General features: G+C 34.5%; 2 protein-coding genes across 2 annotated transcripts in view; both read right to left on the reverse strand.

Moving 5' to 3' along the window:
- LOC129284251 (uncharacterized) overlaps positions 1 to 13,272 on the reverse strand; it is a 125,782-nt gene extending 112,510 nt beyond the window's left edge. The window contains exons 1-4 of the mRNA XM_064110650.1: positions 13,039 to 13,272; positions 12,107 to 12,177; positions 7,855 to 7,977; positions 6,340 to 6,465 (exon numbers count right to left, since the gene is read on the reverse strand). The gene's annotated coding sequence lies outside the window, so the exon portion shown is untranslated. The remainder of the gene's footprint in view (positions 1 to 6,339; positions 6,466 to 7,854; positions 7,978 to 12,106; positions 12,178 to 13,038) is intronic.
- On the reverse strand, positions 9 to 27,225 carry LOC135155903 (fibropellin-1-like). The gene is made up of 13 exons (XM_064106342.1): positions 27,006 to 27,225; positions 13,039 to 13,276; positions 12,107 to 12,177; positions 11,135 to 11,248; positions 10,600 to 10,716; positions 9,115 to 9,228; positions 7,855 to 7,977; positions 6,340 to 6,465; positions 5,281 to 5,403; positions 3,961 to 4,092; positions 2,486 to 2,599; positions 890 to 1,024; positions 9 to 160 (listed from the first exon to the last, which is right to left on the reverse strand). The coding sequence occupies exons 1-13, from the start codon at positions 27,223 to 27,225 to the stop codon at positions 9 to 11; spliced, it is 1,779 nt and encodes a 592-aa protein (XP_063962412.1).
- Positions 27,226 to 27,907: the final 682 nt, after the last annotated feature.

The raw sequence follows: 27,907 nt of genomic DNA on the forward strand, positions 1-27,907 counted from the left end.
TTGTACGATTAGAAGGAAGATGAAAAGTGTTTGTTACCAGGTAAAGTTATTTCACAGATGGACCCTTCAAGACCAGGAGGACACACACAAATGATGCCATTAACATCCCCTGACTGGAAACACGTCCCTCCATTCTGACATGTTGAAGGTGTACATTGTTCTGTTATTAGAGAGAAGCGTTTGCACCCTATGTAGAAACAGCTATTATTTTTCTTGGATTTAAGGCATACACGCTACAAGAATATCACTGAAACTAGTAGGTCCTACTGTGGTTCAAGCTTAATTCCCAATTGCAGCATGAAGCAGGTAAATACAAGAGAATGTTAATTAGATTCAAACTTTCTTTGCTTATTTATACTACCTCTAACTTATAAACTATAGGTTCCAAACCACGCAGAAGGTTGATTGACGATAATAATGCAGTATGTTTAGTCTATAGTGATGTCGTGTCCTGGCCGTCTTTGCGCCTAGTTTACTAATTCTGAAAACATGCCGATAACATTTTCATAATCCTTGCAGTAAAAAAATGTCTATGAGTAAAACTATACTTCTGAAGATCACATTCGAATGTATTCTCCCCGCCCATATCCAAACTATCTATACATCCTCTTTTTGCATCTTTCTCAAGTAGTAAGATTTCCTTATATTCATTTAAAGGATTACTTGATAGTTACGTTAGGTACACCTGTCTTCCTAATAGTTCACTTTTATATTATCATGAAGCACTTAAACTTGAGTAGCGTAGTTGCTTTATTTGGTACCATGATTTCTTTGGTCTTTTTTTGGTTACTCAATTATGCGCGTAAAGCCCTAAAATTATAATTTCATATCGCTATGAGCTGAAGCAATAAAATCATATCTACTGTAAACTTGGTTGAGTGGCTCGTACCGTCTGTGATATCCTGGCAGGTGATTCCACTAAAACCAGCGAGACACATGCACTGGAAGCTAGTCTGATCCGGAGTCAGGAAGCACGTGGCACCATTCACGCATGGGTTCGAGTCGCACGGAGTTGCCGGCGAAACTAACAAGTACAAACGACAATTGATCTTGCAGAAAATGCTCTTAATCTTTTATTTCCATAATTGAGGTATGTTTGGACGTTACATCAACAACCATCCACAATCCATAGAAAAAGCACATGCAGTATTGCTCAATGAATATAAACTTTAAATTCTCAGAACGGGTATAGCAGAGAATGGAACTAAAAAAAAAACACATGGGTTGAAGTAACATGCAGCTTTACAAGTTGCGTGATAGAAGTGGGAATCAAGGGAATATTACACAAGTACGAACAGATTCTTAATGGATATAAATCTATAAGAACATGAAATTAATGCATTACCAGCATGACCAAAATTAAAAGTTGCACCATTGATGCAGGTTTACACATAACATGCAAATGTATTTATTGGGGGCTAAATTCAACAAGTATGAAAATTAAAGTTTGATTCTTTAAAAACCGATTTTCATCCTACTGTAGAAAACTTTAAGCAACTGTAAAATCATTAAAGATAGTATTTATAATGAAATTAAATGATGCAAGCATGCAATGTGCTTAAAGCAGTTATAAGATGCGCCGATACCACTGTAAAATATATGTTTTATGCTGTTTAATTTTAAAAAGTTATCATTTCTGCCATGCATATAAAGTAAGGATTAATTCTAAGGCCCGTATTCTGAAGTTGGGTTTAACTTAAACTCAGGTTTAAAGTTGTGGTTAAGTATGGGAAGCCAAAAGTATGAAAATTTTTATTAAGTTGTATGTTTCTTATGTTCACTGTGCTCTTTCCTGATTCATCGATGGTGACGACAATCAGCTATTTATACTTCCTGCACAATTATGAATGATTTGAGAGCCGAATGAGCTGAAAGTATGATATCTCTACTGTTAGTGATTATGTAACAATTGGCTGTCCATACTTAAACCACAACTTTAAACCTGAGTTTAAGTTAAACCCGACTTCAGAATACGGGCCTTAGAGTCTAAACAAGCAGCCTTTTGAAGTGTAAATGCAATAATTTGCCATACTTAGGCATAGTAACATCTGAAATGGAGGGGGTGAATAAGAGAGAGGGAGAGATAGAGATCGAGCAAGTCGATAGAGTAGATCGCGTCGGATTAAAACCGTATACCTCGAAGAAGGCATAATCTATATTTTTCGACAATATTCTTGGCTGGGTGGGTGGGTGCACAGACCACCCCGGCGAGTTAACGAAACGTCTGAATGGTTTCTTCAACGACTGGTCTGAAATATCATACAGCTTTCGTCTGTGTTACCTCAATATCTATATAAGCTCTGATTAAGATTTAAATCGTTAGCAGTCCTCAAATATACTTTAGACCCTCTAATATGTTGTAAGGTGCTTATTAATCATAGAATCAAACTTTTCAGTTGTGCTATTTTCCTCACTTTGTTTTTCGACAGTAAAAGGGGGGTTCAACCTTCTTTACACAGATTGAACACGCCAGGCAGGCACCTACCGAAACTTTCACATGTGATGCCTCCAAAACCAAATGGGCAGGTGCATGTGAAGCTAACAGGCCAAGACATGCAGGGTGCACCATTACGACATACGTTAGGAATACAATGAGCAGCTGAAGAGAAGATGTGAGATAACGTGGTTAGTTTGTGGAATAAAAGAAGATGAGTGTTAGTGACATGATTGGAAAAAGGATAAAAGACTTCTATAAAGACTCACCTATAACAAACATTATTTATACCATCAAAACTGGTAAACTATATGCATCCGTTTAAATGTTCGTGAATTAACTACAAGAGAAAAGGCTGATGTAGATGTGAACTAAAGGAGAACTAGAAGGAATACAAATGTCTTGGCATAAATGAGGCTAATCTCATGCAATAGCATTAACTCATTCATCAGTAGTTTATCGGTCTGAAATTAAATAACAATAACGTAACATCATTGGATGAACGTGGGATTTGATTTATAGAATAAAAAGATGTAAAGATAAAACATAGATCGAAAAAAAGTTTCAGTAAAACGCATAAGAATGATTTCCATAACATTCCTTTGTATCTTAATCAACACGCAATTTGTTAGGATGGTTCCAGAACGGTTGATCCATAAAAAGATCTCTATGAAATTATGTCACAGCGCGAGTTTAATAAAGCCATGGACCTATGAAAAGATGGACGATTAACGCGAGCATTTCTTTGACCCAATGATAGTCACCGTCACCTGGTTATGCGCATCTTAATGAGAACATACAGGTGTTGTAACAATAGCAATTACCATGACTACCAAGGGTATCTGATCACTCAAAGACGGAACAGTTTCCCGGTCTTGACTTTTGTTGGCTGATCCCCTGTTTCAGTATGTGCCTTTCAGTCAATTTGCTTCATATATGGATCAGCAAACTTGAGAAGCAGACGATTTTTATGATATAAAATATGATATTATTCGATCCGCTAACTACCGCTCACACATAAGGACCTCAATAACATTGAAAGATACACGATCTACACATGTTATGTGCCACGTATATCTGGAATATTATGGAGAAACTTGGGAAAATTGAATTTTAAATGGTAAACAATCAATCACAATATTGCCTCTATATTAAAATATGCAGACATTTCCCCAAATAAAACACATGGAACTAACATTAACAAAGGTAAACAAAAACTGCACATCGATTATCCATTATTTCATTGATTTTCTATCAACTGCGCATATAATTTGTGAAATATAAATGTCCAATAACGAACTAATTCAGTCCCTTCTCACGGTGACGATCATAGGACCAAAGAAGACTAGTATGAAGAGAATGTTATTCAGATGACAATTACCGTCACCTGTTAGTGAATTCATTATCTAAGCGATGAATGTCCATCTCTTCATAGGTCCATGATAAAGCGCACTGTCCATAAATTTTACAAGTTTGCTTTCAGCCAATTAGATATAAGGATTCCAGTATGTTTCCCTGTATCATACCAATGACACTGATTTCACAATGGGATCCAGTAAAGTCGATGGTGCAGAAACATCTGTAAGTCATGCCATCAATAGAAGAGAAACAGGTGCCCGTGTTCACACACGGGTCAGATATACATGGATTCGGTTGTGCTAAAGGATGAAGACAAGTGAAGTAGGTGTTATTATGAGATGAGATGTTACAAGATACGGATACAGCAATTTAGTCGACTAGTTGACACATGAAGAGAAAAGAAGGTGATTGAAACAAGGAAGAATGCGATGAATATGATAAGAGATGTGCGAGTATCTTAGTAGAGAATTATTTTTGTTTATGAACGAAAAATTATATGCTACAGAAGTTTAGCATTCTGGTAACACAACGTTTGCTCCTGCGACAATTGCTCCGGGCTTAATTTCGTCTAAGATGTAGGGTTAAGGTTATGGTTGAAATAGGGTTTTATGTTGGGGTTAGGATAGGGTATAGTGTTAAACCCAGGGATGAAGTTTGTCATTCGATTAGTGTTTGGAATTTAGAATGGAGCAATTGTCGCCGGAGCAAATGTCATGGAACCCTATCCAACTGTCTAATCATACATGACTTGTATGTGGCATTGAGACTGCTGGTTCCATAACATTAATCTCAATACCACATACAACATGTATGATTAGATAATTCGATAGTGGCGCTTTATATCGATTGGATTGGATATGAAATCTACGCAAAAGAAAAACTTATAGTGCTATCTTTTTAAATCATATATATTGATACATAATAGGGTAAAAAACTTGACATACAGCAATTATATTTTGGTTGGAAGCATAAGCCTAACAGGGCCTATCTGCTGATAACAAGATGTATCGTTTGTGTGATAGTCATTTGTTTAGCACTATCCTAACGTTTTTTGAATGATTTAGGATAAACATTATAAATAGAAGTAATCTATAACAGGGAATCATCGAATTTATTGCAAACCAGGATATTTTTTAATTGAAGGATTTGATAAGAACCCTTTAGAAGAGGTCGGGCATCGTGTCTGTTCTCTTCAAAACGAAAAGGGCGGAGCACTTAAGGACATTGGCAAACAACTTTTTAAAAACAGCACGGGTATCACTTTGACACTTCGAAAAGGTAAAGCATAACCAAGAACCCTTTTTTAAGAAACAGATAATATTAGCATGGTTAGGAAAACGAGAAATGAAGAGGACATGGGCAACCTGTAAAATCTAGGCTTCTGAGAAATTAAAAACCACTACTTCTGCAAAATTATCTCTTTCAAAAATGATTCATAAAACAAGTGCTTTTTGCCAATTGGGAGGGTAAAAAATGACTTGTCATACCAACTGCTGTCTGACAGATTTCTCCAATAAAATCAGAGGTACAGAGACAGAAGAAACTTGTCTGGTCGCCGCTTATTAGACATGAACCTCCATTTTGACAAGGACTAGGCGCACACGGGGAGACTGGTAAAACAAACACATACAAGTAGTAACAAAGGGGATATGCCGACATCACAGGATGTGTCTTGATGACAAAGGTGATGAGCATAGTGTGCCTAATTCTCTACTAAAATGAATTATTTCTTCTCTTTGGTATAATACAAAGATAGACCTATCTTAATATATTCAAAGTTTAATTACCCATTTCTTGTTAATTGTTTATACAATAAACATATATGGAATTAAGATGCATTAGAAGACAGGAGTAAACAACAAATCATGGTGTTAAAGAAAAAAATACATGTACACATCAAAAACATACGTAACATACGTAGGAGTGATGATTTCTTAGTTTGTATTTTCTGTGTTTGGTCATCACGTACTTAACTTTCACATGATTATGTCAAATACATTGAAGTGTTAGAAACATGAAGCACGTTATTAGTGTAAAAAATCAGACATCACATCACAACAATACATTTTATGCCTCCTAAAACCTCTGACTGAACATACAGTTATTAATATCCCATGCACACAAGAGAGGTGATAGTAATCCAGATGATAGACCAAATAAATTTACGTAACGATATCAAGACAAATATTTTAGTTTGGTTTATGTGTATCTTTAGTTCACGAGTGTGACTGCGACATCAGTGACTTAATGAAACGCGATGACAAGATCCTCGAATAGGGTCTGAGAACAATAGGAGATAAAATAGTACATGCAAGTCCCAACCCCCAAAAAATGAAATGCCGAAAGCAAATCTCCTAGTTCATGACATTCATTAGACCTTCATTGCCACCTTCTTTCTCCATTAATCATAACTATTTTGTCCTGCATGCACAAATGGCAATTGGGTCGGTATTTTTCTAACCGTTCTTAGACCCGAAGTCTGGGAGGATGGCGTCATGTTTCGTTAATTACGTAATACATTGACAAATCACGGGGCGGTTCCTTACCTGAAACTGCTGTCTCGCACCGAGTACCTTGATAATCAGAAGGGCAAGAGCAGAAGAAAGCATTCCCTTGGTCCTGTTCAAAACATGTGCCTCCATTGATACACGGGCTTGAAGAACATGCCCCAGCTGTCGAATGAGAGTAGAAACGTTGAATGAAATGGGGTGTGTATGACACGCCAACTCATGGAACATACATGTGTACATGTAGGTATAGAGATGTCATTGATATAAATCAAATCTAAAGCCATTACTGGACGACAAACTTTTGTTTAAGAAGTTCATTTTTCAATAAATATTCACATATATTAAACAAACGCAGATTGTATGTCAAGTACACTATCATAATACATGTACACACTATACACTTTGAATGTAACATATTAGAAGTAATTCTACAGCAGGATAAGGGCGGCTGCACTTCTATGATTTTTAAGTAGTGAATAGGGGGAAAGAGGGGGAGAAAACAGTAGGAAAAAAGTTAAGTAGAGTGCAAAGAAGATACTTCTGAGCTTTATAATATGGCTCTGTTATTCAATCGAGATAGAAATTACGTAACCTTTTGATATTCTTGTCATTGTTTGAAAACACCAAGACGCCACTCCTGTTGCATATGCCTTTTCTTTTATCTCATATTGATATTTCAATTTCTTTTTAAATTATGAAAATTATAAATAGCCTTCATAAATTCCAATAGAATATACATATTTGGTATACTAAATACAAAATATAAAGAGGAATAAAATTATTCAAAGTTAACTGTATTTTTTTTTAATCATCTTTAGACCGGAAAGTGAATGGAAAATTCGAAACTGACAGAACAAAAGATTCAATTTTAGCTAACACTGTAAAAAAATGTTGGGTAAAAATTTTTACCACCACGAGGGTATTTATGTGTCCAACCAATTTGGGGCAGTATTTTACCCAAGGAAGCATGTTGTCCAGTAAGGTTAAAAAAAATAAGCAGCAATAACTTTAGAATGGGCAAAATTGAATAAATAAAAATGCCCAAAAGAAATGCCCAATGTTGATTGGACACATAATTACCCTCATGGACCACTTTTACCCAAGATGTTTCAAAGTGTAACAGAAATTACATTAGTAATGGAATAGTTCGTAGTGAAATACCTACGCATCGTTTTTTTTCCATAACTGATAACGATTCGGTCAATCGTTCTATTTATAAGATGGAGTCTTGATCTGAATGTGAATAACTGTTCAATATCCTGGTCTCCATCAATGATTCAATTTAGTTCTTCAAATTCAATTTTCAGAGGGTGCACAAATTTCTCTCGTTGATATACAGGGAAGCAGTTTTAATCATACAATCAATGGGAGCTATTTCTTTTATCGAAAGATGTTTAAAAAAAAAATTTAAAAAAAATTCGCCATTATGGTCATACAAGAATGAAAAAAATTGATACAAATATTTGGATAACTACCATTATAAGTATTACTAGAGATATACATGTACACCCTTTCCTTTACATGCCAACATCTATTTGTATATTACTGTACCTGTTGGGGTTTCACACGTCGTACCCTCGTAGCCTTCAGGACATTGGCAGAAGAAGCCATTGCCAGATGAATTTTCGAGGCATGTAGCTCCATTAAGACACGGGTTTGAAGAACAAGCAGCAACTAGAAAAAGAATAGCACATTCAAAATCAGCTGTGATAAAAAGTATGCTCTGAAGCCATTTTGATTAGGATGTGTTAGCATATTATGCTGGAAATGAATCACAACCGCTCATTCTTTCGGGGAAAACTAACTCTTTGTAATATAACTTAAGATAATATTGTTGTACTTGTGATTATACTGTAGCTAATGTAATAATATCCAAAATGAATTAGAAGCGTGGTCATTTGAACTTAGTTTGCGATATAAAAATTATTATTTTCATTATCACTTTAATTTACATTTTCCTACCTTTCATTATTATCATTATCATCATCATTGCTACAATGATTTCGTTGCCCTAATTATTGATCATTATCATCATTATCATCACTGAAGTAGTTTTATTACTATCATACCTTATTATTTAGACAAATAAATAGAAAAGTGACATATAAAATGTGATCTATTGCATCATGCACATTTAACATCATGAATACATCGACAGTGCACGCATTCTTTGCAGGGAACTGATATTGGTGCAAATTTAATACTGTATATGGTGTCATTTCTAAGGGCGTCTTGTAAACAAATGTTTAAGCGCTACTGTGCAAGTATGATTATTATTTCTACCATTTTTCTAGCACTAGGTCTCATTGTTATTATATTACTGCATTTTCAAATACAGAACACACAAATCATTCATCGGAAACCATGCAAATCTTTACATACATCCATGCAGATCTTACCTGATATTCGTAACGACTGTTTGCTCGCAAACCAATGTTTTAATAATTACAATATAAAGAACAGCAGTAACAAAATGTCTTAAGTATTCCCTGTAAAGCAGATGTTAGTGATCAATTTTAGAATGCACGCATTTTAATTTTAAAATGAAAAACAAAAATACAAAAGGGATGTAAGAGGCATTTGAGTGGTATAATTAGCATATTACACGACATTGATTCATTTGCACGAGTAAAAAATACTGTAGAATTTATGGTTAAAAAAACAATAGAAAATGGCAATGCGTCCGCGAAGTTCTTGGAGCTGTCGAGGGGCAAAATACTTCACAGTGGTTAATGATATTAGATATGTGAAAGAGATTAATAATGTAATTAAAGTTAATTAAGGATCAAAGGCCATGAATGGAATACCTACCTGGTATTTGACACCGTTGCCCGACATATCCATTGATACAAACACATTGGAATGATGTACTGGTAATCGGCAAGCAAGTGCCTCCGTTAAAGCATTGGTTAGTTATGCATACCCCTGATGTTGTTAGATGCACGTGATGAATCAGTGAAAGTTATTCAACAGATGAAGATGAAAGAGTAGCGATGAAAGAGGATGTATCAATAGTGTGAGGCGGGGGATGAAGAGTGAAAAAGTTTGCATTAAAAGAGTGTCAATGGTGAAACGGGTGTGATGATGTGACGTGCAGAAAGACAATGTGGTACTTCCATAGCAGTGATGATATTACATTTACCAACATATATTTTTTTATAAACATGTTAGAATTTGTTTGCTCAAGGAGTTTCAAAACCATATTGAAATGGAACGGATAAAGGATACCAAATTCTTAGAACATTAGCATGGTCAGCGCTCACTCGAAAGAGAGTTTCATTCATTTCTATTCCATTTTCAACAACATATTAACCAAGTATTCATAGCAAGGGAAGAAATATTTTGGAAAGGAAAATACGCTTAGCTGTGGGGATGGGTGCTATGAAAAAGGCAAAATAAAATGTTTTATTTATAAGTAATGTTATCCTAATTGATGATGACAAATTGAAAGCATTTGCATTTCAATGGATCTGCATTTCTGATTAGTATTAACCTACTGTACTAATTAAGAAATATCTTAAGATGCTCATCAACTACAGTTGAAAAATTATAGGCCTCTTTGGCATTATCCAAAAGCATTCAAACTCTTCAAACTCACCACTCTTGTCTTCTTTAAAAAAGTTACGAGCCTACTAAAATAAAGGCTAAAGAAGCACTTTAACATCATTTCATTGTTCCATGCTTTATTCATAAATATCTAATAGCAAAGCATTTTTTCATAGTTATAATCAGTGTCGACATCCATGTAGTGTCAAGTCAATACAACTACAACAGGTTTCAAATTCAAATTCACTTTTTTGTATTTAATAAATATAATTCTGAATATGTATACAAAGCACTAAAATGCCCCAATCACAGTAAAAATATGTTAAAAAACGGATTTATTCATGTTTTGTACTAATTTCAACTGCTCGGGCGATTAATGTACCCCCACTCTATATCAGAGATAAAAAGTAACCGAATGCGCACTTTTCATTGTCTTCTCTCCGAAATGGAGTGATTCAATGTCTTAAGGAATGCGCATACACTGTCAATAGCTATTCTATGAAGTCGACAAATTGCAGCATACAGCAATTACAATTTATATGAATAGTTTGCTAACTTTTATATAAACATCATGACATTAGTATGGGGGTGGTTCCAGCATTTTTCTTTGAAATTAGACTTTACTTCAAAAGAGAGCAATTGATTCGAGGACAATAATTGGACGCAGCGCAAGTCTTACAAAATAATGATGTCAACATAGAGTCGTCAACGACGGTCGACAAGTCTACACACTACAACATGAATTAGTACCTGCTAAAATTTCACAGTTTACTCCAACATAACCTGTTCGACATGAACAGGAGTATGTGAGCTGACCAGTTACGAGGCAAGTCCCACTATTCCGGCAAGGGTTTGGAGTGCATACACCTACAGAATGAACATGGTTAGTGTTAATCTGGTGCTAGAATGTTAATATATCAATATTCATCAGAAATAAGTAAGTTATGATGAATATATGAGTAATGACTGGAATCCTAATAGTTGTAGAAGCAAATTCAAAGACTATAAACATTAAACTGGTAAATGGGTTAGGGCGATTGTAGAACTGTTATGTTACTAATTATGTTAAAGTAATAATGAGACAGGCATTGTGTCATTAATTTCCATCAGCTTGTTCACTCTTCTTTCCCTTATCGTAATATAATCTGCAATAATAGGCATTTCATAAGTGAATAAATGGAAAGCTTGAATGAAGAACCATTTTGGGGAGTCGTCATATAAGATAGACAGCATGGCCAAAAGCATAAGAAACCAAAACCTCGCTAAATCTCGTCAAAAACGTTACCTCCTTCGGAGCAAAGAGGCCCCGAGAACCCCGACGTGCACAAACATCGGAAGCTGGAAGGTGCAGTCACTTGACATGTACCACCATTTTGACATAGGTTGTTTGCACACGGGCCTAAGTAGAGTTTGTTAGGAGAAAGGTGGTTTGTCAGATTAGAGATCAGAATTCATGATGATAAATTAAAAAGTATGTTTGTTTTCTAAAAACATATTTGCGACAACTCATGCCAAGTTTGATATTTTTTTTCAATACATCCCTTGCATTAAATGCTGCATGATTGTCATCAAATTGATACTGTTATTCATATGCATGCATTTTTATGAATTTTTGTTTTACTTTAAAAATTAAAATAGCTAAAGCATGCACCCTCCTCACGCAGCATAAGAGAAATGAGACACGCTTAGAAATCAATAAAAGCTACAACTCTAATATTAAATTTTAATTGTATTGTGAGGAATTAGGTTAATAATGGAGATTGTGATGATATATAGATTGATTGACGTGATTTTACATGAACGTGCAATTACATAGTAAGTATAATGTTATTTGTGATAGATGACAAGATTGAAAAAGCTTTCATATTAATTTCTCTCTCCTTTTCTCTGTCGCTACCGTCCAATGGAATCCAGATTTCTCTTTCAGTCATTATGCCCCACCCCCTTCTCTCCTCTCCCCCTTTCTCCCCCTCTCTCTCTTCATCTTCAACTTCTGTTCTTCATGTATGTACATGTATCTCTCATTGCAACTAAATTTATTTCAATACCAACTTTTGCATTAACTCACAACTTATGTTACGTTACATATTAATTTGGTAAAGAAAAGTTGATTATTTTTATCAGAACATCCAAATATATTTGGGTGTCTGAACTATACTATCTAACAGAGTTTGTTTTTAATGGTTAAACTTGCCATAATGATATTATTAAATAATATTTAAGCGCTCAAAATATAAATGATTTTCGCCGGCCTTACCTTGCAAGAGAGAGACTGAAGATGATTGTATATCGACATAGTATTGAGTCTGCACAATAACGACCGTTGCGCTAAAGGGAGTGGAGTAGGAAAATACGAGTTTTAAAAAACTGTACACTGCAATTTCGGAGATTGTGATATGATATCCAAGGTAACAATCCGCGAAAAAAAATGAAGAAAGATATACGTATAGGTATGTCTTACATCCGCGAGTATAACTAAAAGTACAAGTAAGTCTTAAAGTTATGTTCCTACTGTCATTTTTCGCACCCGATTGAAACCGTGCTCTGTATCTTGGAGTTCTTATACTGTACGACTCTTATTAGATCAAGTCGTTTTGATTGTTGGACGGCTCAAAACTTTTCGCGATCAGCTCGGAAAGACTAATCCTAACGGAACACGCAACAGTGGTAACGAAGTACTAGCTACATAACAATATCTAAGATCTTTCCCTGCAATAGTAGGTCATTTTGTCAATTAATATGTTAATCTGTTTGGGTCATGCGAATTCTCCTAATATCGTCCAGATTTGAAACGTTTATTTCAAGTGCCGCCAGTGCGCTTCGTATAAGAGCAGAAAACACAGCTTGGCGCAATAAAAAATATATTATAGCATTATAACATTGAATGTTGTAATTACTATGTCTCTAATTATGTCTCTACGTAATAATTACAATGTTTCTATATCATGTCGCTTTATAATGAAAAATATAATGTTCTAAAATAATGTCTCTTTACCATGTCTCTATACGTCTTAAATATATCTCTATTACAATATCTCTAGATTCTGTCTCTATGGTAATGTCTTTATATCATGCATATATATAAAATAAGTTTCTTTTTATATTAGAAGAATGTAAGATAATTTACAGTACGCTCATATATAATGTTTCGTAGTTTTATTCAAACATATCGGCATTACGCAAACTTACTGAAATGTGATGGATCCAAGTGCTGTAGTCTGCGGTGCTATCCACGTGAATATCTGAGGAAGAACCTTGTTATTATTACTCGTGTGCGTAATAGAATCGCCGTTACTGGAACAAGACCTGGTCTGAAAATCCGATGATAGGTCAGAGGTGGACCAGGAACCAACGATAGCACCAGATGACGTCCTGGCCTGGAGAAGGATACCTCGGTACTGACTCGAGTCTTGAGCTTGAAGTTGCACTGCAGGAGACACATGGAAAGTTCATATAATTGTCATGATCACTGTGTGACTAATTTCATATTAATGCGTTGACTCGATCGTAAGTGCACATTAATATAATTTTCACTCTCACAATATCTTGTCAAACACAAACAATTTCAGGCATTAGAATAGAGGTTTCTATTTTTTGTCCATGAGGAGATGTGGGTTAGGGAGCAGAGTTACAGGACTTTAATGACACCCCCCTTCTGTTTGCCTTTCAGGAAATGTTCGCCCTTCCAGCGAGGTTTGTCAGGTACATTACTGCCATCGAGTCGTTCTTGTCTCCCAATGATCCAACAAACAGAGTTAACATATCTTTTTCTTTCTTTTTCACTGCTAAACATTCCCCTCAACACATTACATAATTGGAAGATCAGTGAATTCATCATTATCTTTTCGTTATATAACCGAAATCTACAGTATACCTTTCATAATTTTCATAATTATGATAGGACCAGTAACCACAATAATGTAGTAATTACTGCATGCCCATTTAAAACGTTTGCAATTTCCAGATATTTCATCACCTTGCCGAAGGTACAAAATACTTATAATAATATTACTAACCACCAGTGTGAAATTGTAAATGCAAGCTCCTTGGTAAATGGAATGCTTTTAAATCTGATCCTCATTATTTATGTTTTCGCTCACTTATCTTTAGGCAACATATCTTAAGAACGTACATTTTGTATGCACCATGGACGTTTATTATGGACGCTTGAATATAAATACGTACATGTATATTGTAAATTACATAAATGTTTCTTAAAATGTATTGTTTTTAAATTCAATGTATGTTCACACTGAGCACACATGTTCAAGCATTAATTTAATTGTCTTGTCTCTCTTAATGGTAAATGTACATCTACAGATGATTTTTTTTTCAGTGGCCAGTCATATTTTCCTTTCTAACGACATGAGTATATTTTGCCGGTTTCATGGCCACTAAAATAGATGTGTCATTACTTCAAAATAAAGGAACCAACTGCGTGAACTACATGTCACTTTAGTGAATATACATGTAACGCCTCTGCTAGTGTGAAAATAGAGACAAAATATTTCCATGTTGTTCGATGTATTATAATAACCTTCAGTCGTTAAATTCGTAACTGGATGTTTCTATAAGAGTTCGTAAGTTGAAAATTTAATTACTAAATTGAAAGTTCATTTCTAGAGTTCGATTGTGGTCCTCTAACCATACACGGTTTCTCATTGACTAGAGCCAGTCATCACTAACAGTTGTGATTGTATGACACTATAATTCAATTTGGTTCTTAGTATTTGTTCAATCGGTTAACAATATTTTATGTCCTCCTGAATAGTCGTTAATGAATTTAAGAAGAATGTAAATTGATACATTTCTGTATGCTATTATTTTTCAATAAGAGTTACATTATTCGGTTAACCTTTTTCATTATCACTCTCACCCCTCTCTAGTCCTTGTCCCTGTCCCTCTCAATCTATGTATATTCATTTTCAACCCCCTCCTTTTACCCCCCCCCCTCTCTCTCTCTCTCTCTCTCTCTCCCTCTCTATACCTTTCCCTCACTAAAAAAATGAAATGTTAAATCAACATTTGAAATATTGGAGGAGTGTCAACCTTTTCTAAATGATTCATATACAACTTTAAATGGTTCGACCCAACACTTAAAATGTTGGATTCGGGTTTATGAATGGTTGGAATGTAACATTTAGAAAAGGGTGTCTCTCCTCCAACCTTTCAAATGTTGATTTAACATTTTCATTTTTTTAAAGTGCTCTTTTTTCTATCGCTCTACCTTCTACTATTTTCAGTATCTCTATCCGTTCATCTCTTGCCTTTTCTCTATTATTGTCCACCACTCCGCAGCCATGTCGATCAACGATCTTACTAAACTCCCACCAATTGACTTCATTGTTAAATTCATTGTTCTAATAAGACCTTTACAGTAATACCACAAGCACTTTCTTGAATGCTTTCTATCAAAAGTCTTTAAACGTTTATCATAACTAAATAAGAATTTTGATTAAAAAGCGTTGCAATACGCTTTAGTTCATAAAATAAGTTATGAAAAGACTAACAAAAAACACACTGAAGTGGAACCTAACGAGCTATATTCGGCATTGGGCATACCACTACACCTTCATAGCCTTGATAGAGAGGAGGGAGTTGGTGCACACCCTTTTAAGTACGTGCTCCAGGAAATACGGTAATGTTTACTATTGCATTGCATAATTGCGACCACAATAATGTACGGGGTGAGGCTCTTTTCGTCAATAATGCATTAAATATTTGACCTCCAATTAGAGGTTTTATAAAACAACAATTTTCCAGACATACAAATGTTTGTCAAACTTTCAGTTCAAGATGACAAAGAAGGGGCGTGATTGTATTATTATTTTAATCTTTTATCTTAAATGCTACAAATTATGTGTCCTTGTATATATACTTAAGATTTGTTAAAATGTGACAACTAGGAATACTTTCCAATTGTTTTTACAAAACGGACTATAAATATATGTAGAGAAAAGGCTAAATGTTTGAATGTTCCTCGGTTAGGCACCTTCACTAGGCACAGGGAATTCCGTAAATGTACCGTGAACTGACGACACATTTGAAAAGTACAATTTTGGAGCAGAATGAGAAGAAATCGCTCGACGAGCTTTTAATTCCCTGATTTGAGCTCCCTTCCGCTATTTTGGTCTATGAATCCTTGGTCTTTATGCTTCACATGCATGTGTCATAAATTTTATTGTATTGAATATAGTCAAACTCCATTGACCTGGCTCTAATTCAATGAAAAAACATACAAAATGACCGTTACCTAAAGACCATTTTATTATCATAACGGAACCGGGCATTGTTCATTCTTAACCTTTAATCAAAGCGAAATGGGAAAAATGAATTCGGACTATAAATCACCGTATGCATCATTTGATCTCTTTATACAAGTTTGTTATCTCTAGAATAATGTGTATGTGAAAGGTCGTAGAACAATTGTCATTATAGCGCTGAATAGGGTTTAAGCTTTCCAACGATTCTACTTGTATTCGAATCTTGATTAATCTACTACTAACCCAGATTAATAATATGATTACTGTAAAAATCGTATTGATAGAAAGCGGCAGTAAAATACAAAAAGGGATGATATCAACTACTGCCTTGTGCAAGATATTTGAACATAGTAATATTCCTGGCAAATAACAGTGTGGGAAACAAAGTGACTTTCTTTCCAATTTAATTACCTCTTTTAAATGGTAATTTCATTTATAAATAATAAGATTTTGTTAACTCTTATCATTTTTCTAAAGTGTGACATTTTGTTAAATATATTATTAAATACTCAAGTTGATATATGTATATATGCATATCTGTATATATTATCTTCTGTCATTGTGATATAGGCTACAGATGGTTGAGTACATACCAAGACTTCATCAAATCGTGGAGCTATTTTTGTGTGTTAATACATTAAACTCCATGATCAAATCAATATGACACCTTTTTCTCAGATAAGAATGTGAGGGTTCCGGGTTCCGGGTTTATCAGGATACGTTTTATTTAGATGGCGACTTTGATTCATTCCAGTCAAAAAGCAAGCAGCAAATCAAATAAGTGCCAACTATACTCGCAGATATCTAAAATGCAAGTGGTGTGATAAAAAACTAATATTGACTGTCCGTAATGCATTGATTCGACCAATCGAATGTGTGTCTATGAGCGTAACATGCTATCGCCTTGGTTTCCATGGTTTGTCTCTAGTTGACGTTCAGACAACAAAAATTACTTCGTATAGTTTTATAGTTCCATTATTTTCTCCCTCAACAGAATACATGTGGCATCTTCTGAAGTTGCGAATGAAACCCCGATAAGAACGGTATCATTTACAAAATTGCGAATGTTTAATAAAAGAAAGATCATCAATCTCTCAACCGGAACGAGTCTCCACTGTATTCACTACTCGGTTTGTGATTTTTCAGCCTTTACGTGAAATGTTTACCCTCTCAAGTCTAAACCAACTTTCAGTAGATACTTATGCATGAAAAGTAATAGTCTGAACAGGCCATGCGGCATGTTTGCATACAGGTTAGCCGAATCTACCATTCTGTGTATATAAATACTTACTGTGGAGGGGGGTTGATCAGTGAAAGCGAAATCATCTCTTAAATCAGCTGGTGACAAATGATATCACACTCAGTATCCAACGATAAATTTAAGAAATACTAAATGCCTTAACCCCAAGATATCATTTCTCAAATGTTGATGATAATGGTGATGGTGAAGATGATGATGAAAATAATGATAAAGATAAGGATATTGTTTCATCATAAAAGTTCAAGTCCACTCCAACGAAAAGTTGACTTGAATAAAAAAAAGATCAATCAAGCTTAACCCTGGAAATTTCTTCAAAATCGGTTGTAAAATAATATGCAAATGAGAGAGTTGATGATGTCCCCTACTCACTATTTCTTTTGTTTTTCAATGTTTTAATTATACAATATTTCATTTTTTTACTGATAGGACAATAATAAGGTCTCTCTTGTTTAAATCACAAAAATGTTACTACAATGATAATTACATGTTTACGGAGGAATAAAACTTCAGTTTCTTATGACAATAAGGAGAAAATTATAATATTTCATATTCCTTGTAATGAAATACAAAAGAAATAGTGAGTTGATGATGCCATCAGTCTCCTCATTTGCATACCGACCAGGACGTGAATATAGCTATTTTGTGAAATTAAACAAAATTTTAAAAGGTCATAACTTTCTTACGTATTTATCTTACATCAGATTTTGATGAAAATGTCAGTGTTTTGCTTGTTTGTTTTTCTCTTTTCATTGTCTTGTCCTTTAACATTTCAATAATTTTGATCATAATTCCGATATTCCGCTTTTGCCACATGGATTGCATATGAAAATTGAACTGAGATACATGCATGTAGTGAGATAATGTTCCACGATATTAAATATGATAAAATCGATGGCTTATCTGAAATAGAATCCAATTTCAAAAGTACTTAAAATAAATTCCAAGTAACACGAGACACATTGATCCATTTCGATATCATAACATGCGTTTCTATAGAAACGTGTAAATAATGATCTGTGATACACAATTTCATCCACATTGCACTCATCATATATCTCTAGCGCGGTCCCGCCATAATTTCTTATAGAAATTACGTAATTTCTGGAAGAATAATTATGATTTAACATGTAGGCCGTCAGATTGTCACGCTGCAGTGTGCTGCATGGTGCAACATTTTATTGTCTTGGTGAATTGATACGTGGAGGTGCCTCCATGATTGGTATAATAATTACGTGTGTCTTGTGTGGTACAATGAAAGTAGTGTATATGCCTGACCTTCTTCAGTAGATGTGGAATTGATTGCACTACAACAGAGGTATCAAATAATAGAAATTCCACACTTGTACAACAAGCATGGCAGGTAGCATCGAAGCAACGATAACATAAATAGTATTACTACTACTACTACTACTACTACTACTACTACTACTACTAGTAGTAGTAGTAGTAGTAGTAGTAGTACATGTTGTAGTATATAGTAGTAGTAGTAGTACATGTAGTAGTACATGTAGTAGTAGTAGTAGTAGTGGTGGTGGTATGGGTGGTGGTAGTAGTAGTAGTAGTAGTAGTAGGAGTAGTTGTTGTTGTAGTAGAAGACGTAGTAGCCTAGTAGAAGACGTCGTCGTCGTAGTAGTAGTACTATTTCTAAAAGTATTAGTAGTAGCAGCATACTTAGTAGTAATATAGTAGTCACTGTAGTAGTAGTAGTAGTAGTAGTAGTAGTAGTAGTAGTAGTAGTAGTAGTAAGTAGTAGTAGTAGTAATAGTAGTGGTACATGTACATTCGAATCAATGCGCCTGTTGTCCAGAGCTATAAAAAATCCCCTATTCAATTGTGAATAGAAACCTTAGCACATAGACTATCAGTAAAATTCCTTTCTAAAATTAACAAGATTCTTTTGAAAATTACGAAATCTTTTCATAATTGTTTCTCAGCATGGTCTATTCATGTTGAAAAAAAAAATTATCATTTAACATTATCATTTATTTGCTATATAGGGTTTGATAATTGAATAAATTCCATGCTTCCAAATGCTTGACACACCTTCGATCATTACAATTATATTTGCTGAAAATATACATTTCCCCATGAAGGTTCAAATGATTCAATTAATCACACGTCATTAAGTCACACAATTTAACAAAACAGAAATGAAGGTGTATTGTTTGTATACAAACCAGCCAATGTACCATAATACGAATCAGCTATTTTGATAGGTTTTTAAGTGGTTACCAAACTCAGTTTGGTACACCAGTATACATGTAGAAATACGTGTGACTGGTCTTGTACTGTTATCCATTCCATCAATGGACTGGTCTCAGGTTGAAAATAAATAAATTGTTCTTCCGTATTCACATATGCCTGAAGGGGTGCTATTTTGTCCCAAAATTTTGACAAGGAAAAAAAAAAAAAGAGGTCATCACTCCGAAATGAAGACGAATAAGAACTTTGGGTGCGCACCATGTCGAAGGAGCGTGGCAAACTTTTAATGTACATAACTTTAACGCGGACAAAATGAATACTAGCGCAAGGCTACAAGGCTTTTACAGATCGGACTAAAATCCATAATACCAAAGTATTAACCGCATGTTAAAAATACAATACGAAGAAGACTTTAGTCTATTTCCCTTTATGTCATTTGTGTGGTTTAAAGGAAGCGCATGGGCAAATATCTCATGGTCATATTCGAAAAAAAAATCAATGTTACATAGCAAATTCAATAAACCGCGCATGTATGAAATCCAAAATGCATAAATAGAAGGACCTTTCTGACATAACGTTTTTCACGTTGCTTATTCGTGATTTAACACGAAGATGGTTTCAATAATATCTACCCTTTTTTTACTTTTAGCTATGATTTGTCTGTAACATCATGCTACTATGAACATGGAAACAGGACAATATTAGTATATGACACACCCTACAACACTGAAGGAGCTCCGATGACGTAATCACATTGAGAATTTCGATTCTTTGAATAGGTCTTTCTGCTCACAACAAAAGACGGGCATATTTTGAAGGAAACGTTTTTTCACTCCTTGGATAAGCGGATTTAAAACCAGTTGGATAACCAAGGATTTACCTAAATTGATTCAGGACTGCATTTTACATATATATGTCTATACATTTCTATACATGTATATGACAATTATCATGATTATGTGATAATGATAATGTACATAGCATGCTCATTCATAAGTAATTCCACCTGAATGTGTTTTCAACACACAAGTTTATCAACGCAAGAAAAATATTTTAAAACATGTAGAATCTATTTCAACAACTTATGTTATCATCATATATAGAGGGAGTAAGGAGGTCGAATGTTACGATAGTTATACATAAACTGACATAGCAAAACATGTATCCTTTAAAACCGTGATTCCATACATGATATTGGATAAAGAGAATGTCTGAGCGATTCACGAAAACCGGATACAAAAAAATTATGTCTTTGTCAAAAGGTATGACTGGAACATTTTTATATTTCTTCATTGAAAGCACACTCCTATTCACAGGGGGTGGGGTAAGGAGAATGAAAATTATATGTTTAGTTTATGTGCGGACCTTGAATGGGCCAACAGATTTCTATAGAGAGTTTAATCGTTCGATTGTTCTCAACCTTGGACATTATGAGCTATAATCACAAATGTCGAACATTTCGCTCTTTGATACTTAATTATCAATGATAATATGATACAATTTTCAACTTCAAGTCCAGTGAATTAACGGTAATGTACTTGAAATGGTTTATTTTCCTTTATTAGTCAGTTGACAGGTTAATATTGATTCAAATGACCTTCAATTAAATCCTTTTCAATTTTTGAACAAACAGCAGATTTTATCAAGAAATCTGGTCTTATAATCATAATCGGAAATTGGGATCTGTTTGAATGGTTTGGAAGAGAATAATTCAGAGTGTGTGAAATGTTCCACAATGTCGTTATTATTGTGTGTGTGTATGTATGTATGTATATACATATATATATAATATCTCCAATAAACTGTATACAAATTAGAATAAAAAGAACCCGACAGGGAGCATATGAGCAATAAAACATGGAAAAGGTGAAGTTTGTTGCTATTGTTTCAGCTGCTATAGCGGATCGATATTATACCGTCTGGTCATAAGGCGTTTCACTCATTCCTGTGAAAATCTACAGTTCGCGGAAATATAAATAGTAACTTCCCTCTTTCATAAAATTTCAACCTCATTTCTATTTGGTAGAATCTAGGACGAGTGATAGAAGCATAAATTAATATCAAATATTTTTCATCACATCCCTGGTTAATCAAGAGTTTTGAAAGAAACAAGTCGTATTTTCGTGGATGATGATGGTGATGGTGATGACACAAAAATCCTATCGGAAAACTCACCGCTAAATAAAAAGTTTTACTCGATATTAAAAATCTAAACAATATTGAACATTGTCACTCAGTGCCTTTGCTAATGGTGTAATAGTTGACATAATACCGCAAAAAGCAAAATAATTCTCAAAATTTCACCAGGTTGTAAGTCAATACATTTTTTAAAGTAAATGCCAAAGGCAACAAAAATGATTCCGAATGGTAAATAAAATAAAATCAGCGTAGCCTTGTTAATGAAAATACTAAGATAGGACTAGCTTTTATTTCATATTCATAAATTGTCATTGCGCAATTTAAAAGATCATAAAGTGTAATTCATTTGCAGGTTCATTTGTTGCAAAACGAAACTAAAAAGACCCATAATGGGTATGACTGCACCCTAAAATACATTAGGTTGGTAAATATAATGAATCCAATGACAACTGTTAGCTAAACAGAATTGCATTTAAAGGGAATTCATTTTAAAAGAAAAGTTATTTATAAAACAAAATGAATTTCTGAAAGCTTCAGCTTTCATGCAAGTCAATAAAAATCAGGGTCTCGTCTTACAAAGGTTTACGATTGATCAGATCAACCTAAGTGGAAATCCGACAATGTCATAATTTTTCTCCAGGAAATTTACACAATGTCCTTTGCAAGCATCAGCACACTGATTTTTTTTTTAAAACGATGACTTAATGACATATTGATGTTACCGACTTTCCATGGTTGTGATTGATCGGATCAATCGAAAATCTTTGTAAATCGGGGGCCCAGACATACAGTTTTAGGTCCTTTACATAGATCATAGGATTAATAACTAATCTAATTATAGCACATTGTCTTTGATTGTGTGCATGGTTTCATAACATAAATCTTAACGATTGATTGTACAGACATGTATGGATTTATGTCATTAATCGTTAGAATTAATCAGTCATGCCATCAATTGCTACGTTTTGTAACACGTGGACCTATATGGATCAAGTAAATTGTATCATATAATCCACGGGACATCATTACATGTACGAATGAAATAACAGTGTGATGTGAAAATCTAACCAGCCTCTTCAAACATCACTTGTCACTTAAATGCGATATACGTGATTGGTTTTATTAAAAGGAATCTAACTATAAATGGAAAAGTTCCTTGTGTGATGTTTATATCTTAACTGCACAGGGTGATACCGTAGTTTTCGATAGGGGCAAAATCACCTAAAGAGAGTTATCTTTTATTTTTCATCCAAAATAGAGGTAACGAAGCATATATTGACGCTCAAATTCAACACTTTCGATGATTCCAAGTATTTGTTATTTTTTCTTCTTCTTCTTCTTGATGTTTGATCACTCGCAGATTCATAAGGGGCTGTCGCACTATATGCCCCTGAAGCGAAGCTAACTGTATTTTGTATTATAAAGGCGTTTCAAATAGTGAAAGGCAAAATTTAAATTTAGGTTTGAGTATAGAGACAAAAGAGAGGAATTGATCGGGGCAATTCTGATAAAATTCAGTATCTTATCAATATAATTACAATTGTAATGTCGTTGGTAGCAGTAGTAACAGCAGAAGCAATGTAGTAGTAGTAGTAGTAGTAGTTGCATAGGTAAATTGCAAAAAATCATGTAGTCATATTTTTACTCTTATTCACTAAATAAGGCTCCTGGAAAACTAATTTGTGGTGAAAATATTCTTTACGGGATTTCTGCAAAGGAAAATTTTGCAGAGGATAAAATTCCAGTGCCAATATCAATTTCTTATGTATTCTATTGTTTTTTAAATTTCTTGTGTATTTTTTTCTTTTTAATCGTTTAAAAGAAACGGGTCTTATTTCAGTTATAAATAGCATCAAATTAAATAACTGTTTTTAATAAAAGTGAGAATAATCACTAATTCATTAATTTTAGATGAAACAGATATTGTATTGACTTTGTACATGATAAACATAATTTTGATCTGACATGAACTTGAATAATGTTGCGTAATTTCGTAACTGCGTGCGCGGGCGTCACAAATTTGGTCTCAAGAGTTGCGCGAGATTTGAAAGTAAAAGTCAGCGAGCGGCGCGGTCAAAAATTTCGCACAGCGGATATATCGCGAAAAATGTCGAGGGGGCCGAGGCTGAAAAGGCCTCCCCCAGGTAAGTTAGGGTTATATTTCTCACTGATTTTTTAAAAATAATTATTCAAAGAAAGTTTGATGACTTTACGCAGTGTCAATCACTTTGTTTTTCGTGCAATTTGAAATGGGTGCAGAATAAAAGTCCAATATTTATGACTGTTACACTGGGACACTGACTCCGTGCTCGGCAATGAGCAAGAGCGAATATGTCATGTTTGAAAGATTGACCAATGGGTATTGATATCACCATCGTACAGGTAGAACTTGACTTACGAGACAACCCATGAGAGATCACGTATACAAGGAGACATAATATTGATAGAAAAGCTTTAGGATGTTATTCTCTATCTACGTTAGATATAAACCTCTCTGCGGGTTAGCTCTAAACAAACTTCTGCTTGCAATGAAAGTATGAATTTCCCTCTCCATTCTTTCAAGTACATTATACATGTAGGTCGACTCCCACGATATCCCTTTCATTGAATAGTTAATCAATCTACATGTTAACAACCTCTTCCCTTTTTCTCACCCTCACAACTCAACTTCACCCCATACACCTTGATAACATCAATCTCTAAACAAGTTCGCATCACTCTTAAAATCATATCTAAATTCAAAGGCTAGACAAGATATTGTTTCACAATGCCGGTCTTAAAGTTTATAACGTTTCTGTTTGTGAAGTGCCGAAGTGTTAGCCCAAAACTTTTCCTGATTTTTTAAACGCAATATCCTTAAATTGATGTACATAAAAATACACTATTGCTGTACAGTATGAGAAAAGATATAATCAACTTAAAAACATATGGGCAATTCCACAGGTTGATGGACATGAGCTTAAAAATTCAAATTCAATATTTTCTTGAATTTTTTAATACTTTAAGTCCTTCATGCTTGATAGTTTCAGGAACAAGAAATAAAAAGTTTATTTTCATATGTATACTTTGGAAAAAAATGGTCAAAAGTTGTGTCTTCCATTCTGTACCAAAATACAAGAAAAATAGTGAAAAATGAAATATGCCTTATTACCATTTTGTTATTGCAACAACATACCACTTTATATATTTCTGAAGTTTAGAAGAGTCAAATTACCTAAAATACACAACAGCTTTTCAAGTAAATTTGTAGTACTCATTCAAAAATGAATATTGCAACTTGCTCAGGTGATGTAACGTGAGTAACCGAAAAAACTGACTTTGTTTTCTGAGAGAAAAATTCTTCACAGTTAATTGGTGGGATTTTAAATTCTCTTCCTTCAAACAATCTTTGACACAGTGATGACTAATAAAATCATTAAAAAGTACAATTTTTTATAAAAATGATGAAGAAAAACAGTAACGTGAGTAACTTTGTAACGTGAGTAACCATCATGTAATGTGAGTAACCAGTAAAAATTATGCAGTTAGGTAACATTTTCTGTGTGATGTCAAGTTTTAAGTCTCATGGTGAGTTGTGAAGTTATTTTTGATTAATTAAAAGCAAAATGAGGGTACACCTCTTTGATGTGACTCTTTGTTCATCAAAATATCAGTGGTCATACAATCACACAAAAAAATTGAATATTAGTAGAAGTATTCACAATGCGAGAGTGCATTAGTAAGACTTGGTTTCAATTAACCAAACTTTAAAGAGTGTTCGAACAACACATTGAATGTCCTTACCTGTAACCCTATCTAGGCTGGGGTATTTTGGGAGTTAATATGGCCCAGGGGGGGGGGGCCTCCTAGGCCCCCCTTGAGATCTCGGCCTTTGGCCGCCCGATCACGCCGAAAATTTGCACGCAGGTTGTCTTGGACATAATCTACAATACTATCAGTAATTTATTTCATGCAAATTGGTATTAAGCAATTATGCTAATTTATGCATAATTAGTAAGCAAAATCATACTTTTCCCTCTTACTCCCTTATAAAGCTCCAATTGTTCCAATTTTTTGTATAAAATCTCTTTTTGATGTTCCTAGCAATGAATTTTACACACATTATTGAATTTTTAATGACATTTGTGTTGTTAACCATACATGGACAAAATGTAATGTGAGTAACCGTAACGTGAGTAACCATATTATCTGCACCCCAAGTAAAAACCAAGTGTTCTTTATTTTTTTAATTATGTACAAAGTTTGTCTCCCTTATATACTTCTTTGAAATGGATATAATCAACTTTCATAAAAGCCTTGTATGAGGAGACTTTTCACTTATGTCGACTTTTCATTTTATGCATGTCCAAATCATGTAACGTGAGTAACCGACACATTCCAAAGATTTGCCAGGAGCATAATAAAATTTCCCAAGTTTTGTTTTTATACAAAGGATAGTCAGACTGTGTACTTTGTTGTGATAAAGAGATGTTTAGTTCCTATCAATAATAATGGAGTTCCAGCTCCAAGTATGAGTCAAGGTGTCTCCAAATGTAACGTGAGTAACCGTGGAATAGCCCATATCAACTTATAGCTTGTTTAATATAGTGACTGAGAACTTAGTTTTGCTTTCCATTAACATACATTAATAAGGTCGTTCGTAGCTTTACGAAATATTTTGAACTCGACAAGCACTTTCGATTCATTCATATTATCATTCTTAGATTTGATCTTGATCTCGTGGTGGTTGATGTACATACGCTAAAATACAAATCTAACACAATTTTCATTGCATCATGTATATTTCTAATTGGTTTCTGAAATTTGATTTGAATTGAGTGGTTTTCCAGTGTTCCACATCGATTGAAGGGCTATCGGTAAATATTTCCCCTTTTACTAGCTGGTGCATAAAACAGAAATATATTTCAATTTCAATGTATTTATCTAATAAAAAATATCAAAGATGATACGCAAACATACACTTTAAAGCAAGATTATAATTTGGCTATGATGTTCATTAAGAAAATTATTCAACAATTTAACACCACTTCATTACATAATTCCTGAAATATTTGTAACAAATTTTTATTTGGACAATTACATCCTGAATTAGATTTACAGAATAGTAAATAGCTTAAGTTATGTCAAGTTATTTATAACAACAATATGAACAAGCATTTTATAATGATAAGTTTTGCTACGTGTTATTTCATGAAGAAGCAACTCAAATCTAACCATATAATACAAAGTTTAATGATAATTCCTCCATTGCAATAAAGAAGATTCGTAACATAAATAGAAACCAATCTTACCTAGAACAGTTCCTCCAGCAGTGTAAGATGATGAGAGGGGAGTCAGGATGAATGGAGGGGTACCTGTCAGGGGTGATCCCGGGTGGCCAGGTATCAGAGTAAAACAGGCAGAGGTTCCTGCTCCATTAGGAAATCCATAACAATCCTGAATTAAAATACCAAACAAAGTGAGGAACAGGATAGTCCTGATAAATATCGAGCTTTGTGGTGATGATGCCATCCCGGTGTGATGATGGTGGTGCTATTGATGGTGGCCAAGAAGGTATAGCTAACGGGACAAAACCCGTGGAAGCAGCGACACTCCTGTATAATCTTCCTCCCGTTAAGGAACTAAAGTGGTGTATACAAGTTTGAAGACTACACCATTTGAGTTGGCTTGCTGTAGCTTCCTTTCCTTATGAAATATGATCAAAGACACTTGAAAAGCAAGATACCATCCAGTGACGTTTGGTCGTGGATTGTCAGCAGAGGGGTTTAATGTTGTTTGATCAGAAGGAGACGAAATTTTAAATATTATTTGATGATCTTAAACGGACGGACGGTGTTGCATACACGCCGAGCACTTTCTGGTCGGCCGTCGATTGCTTGATCACGTAATAATGGTATGTAACGCATCAACAAGTGCGCTACCAGCATCCCCACCCACTCACACTGTGTTTTTTTTTTTATTCACCGCATCGGGACCATTCGCACGCTTCATCAAACCCAACCTATTCAATTTCGATCTCGAAGGAATTGTCTGAAGAGAGAAGATCCTTGCCGAGTAGCTGGGCGGTCATTCACGGCGATGTTGTCTTTCTATTGTTCCCATGCTCACACAACGGTTTCTCTCCTGCAACTTTCTATTGTGCTCAACCGAAGCTCATGGGACTCCTCCCACCACTGTTCACCGCCGGACGAGA

Source organism: Lytechinus pictus, chromosome 2 (genome assembly GCF_037042905.1).
Source record: "Lytechinus pictus isolate F3 Inbred chromosome 2, Lp3.0, whole genome shotgun sequence".
Taxonomy (NCBI): Eukaryota; Metazoa; Echinodermata; class Echinoidea; order Temnopleuroida; family Toxopneustidae; genus Lytechinus; species Lytechinus pictus.

Coding starts and splice junctions, on each gene's coding strand:
- LOC135155903 (XM_064106342.1), bottom strand. CDS start 27,225: ATGGCATCATCACCACAAAGCTCGATATTTATCAGGACTATCCTGTTC. Junction 13,277..27,005: donor TGCTGGAGGAACTGTTCTAG/GTAAGATTGGTT, acceptor TGTCTCCTGCAG/TGCAACTTCAAGCTCAAGAC. Junction 2,600..3,960: donor TTGTGAAATCAGTGTCATTG/GTATGATACAGG, acceptor TCTTCTCTTCAG/CTGCTCATTGTATTCCTAAC.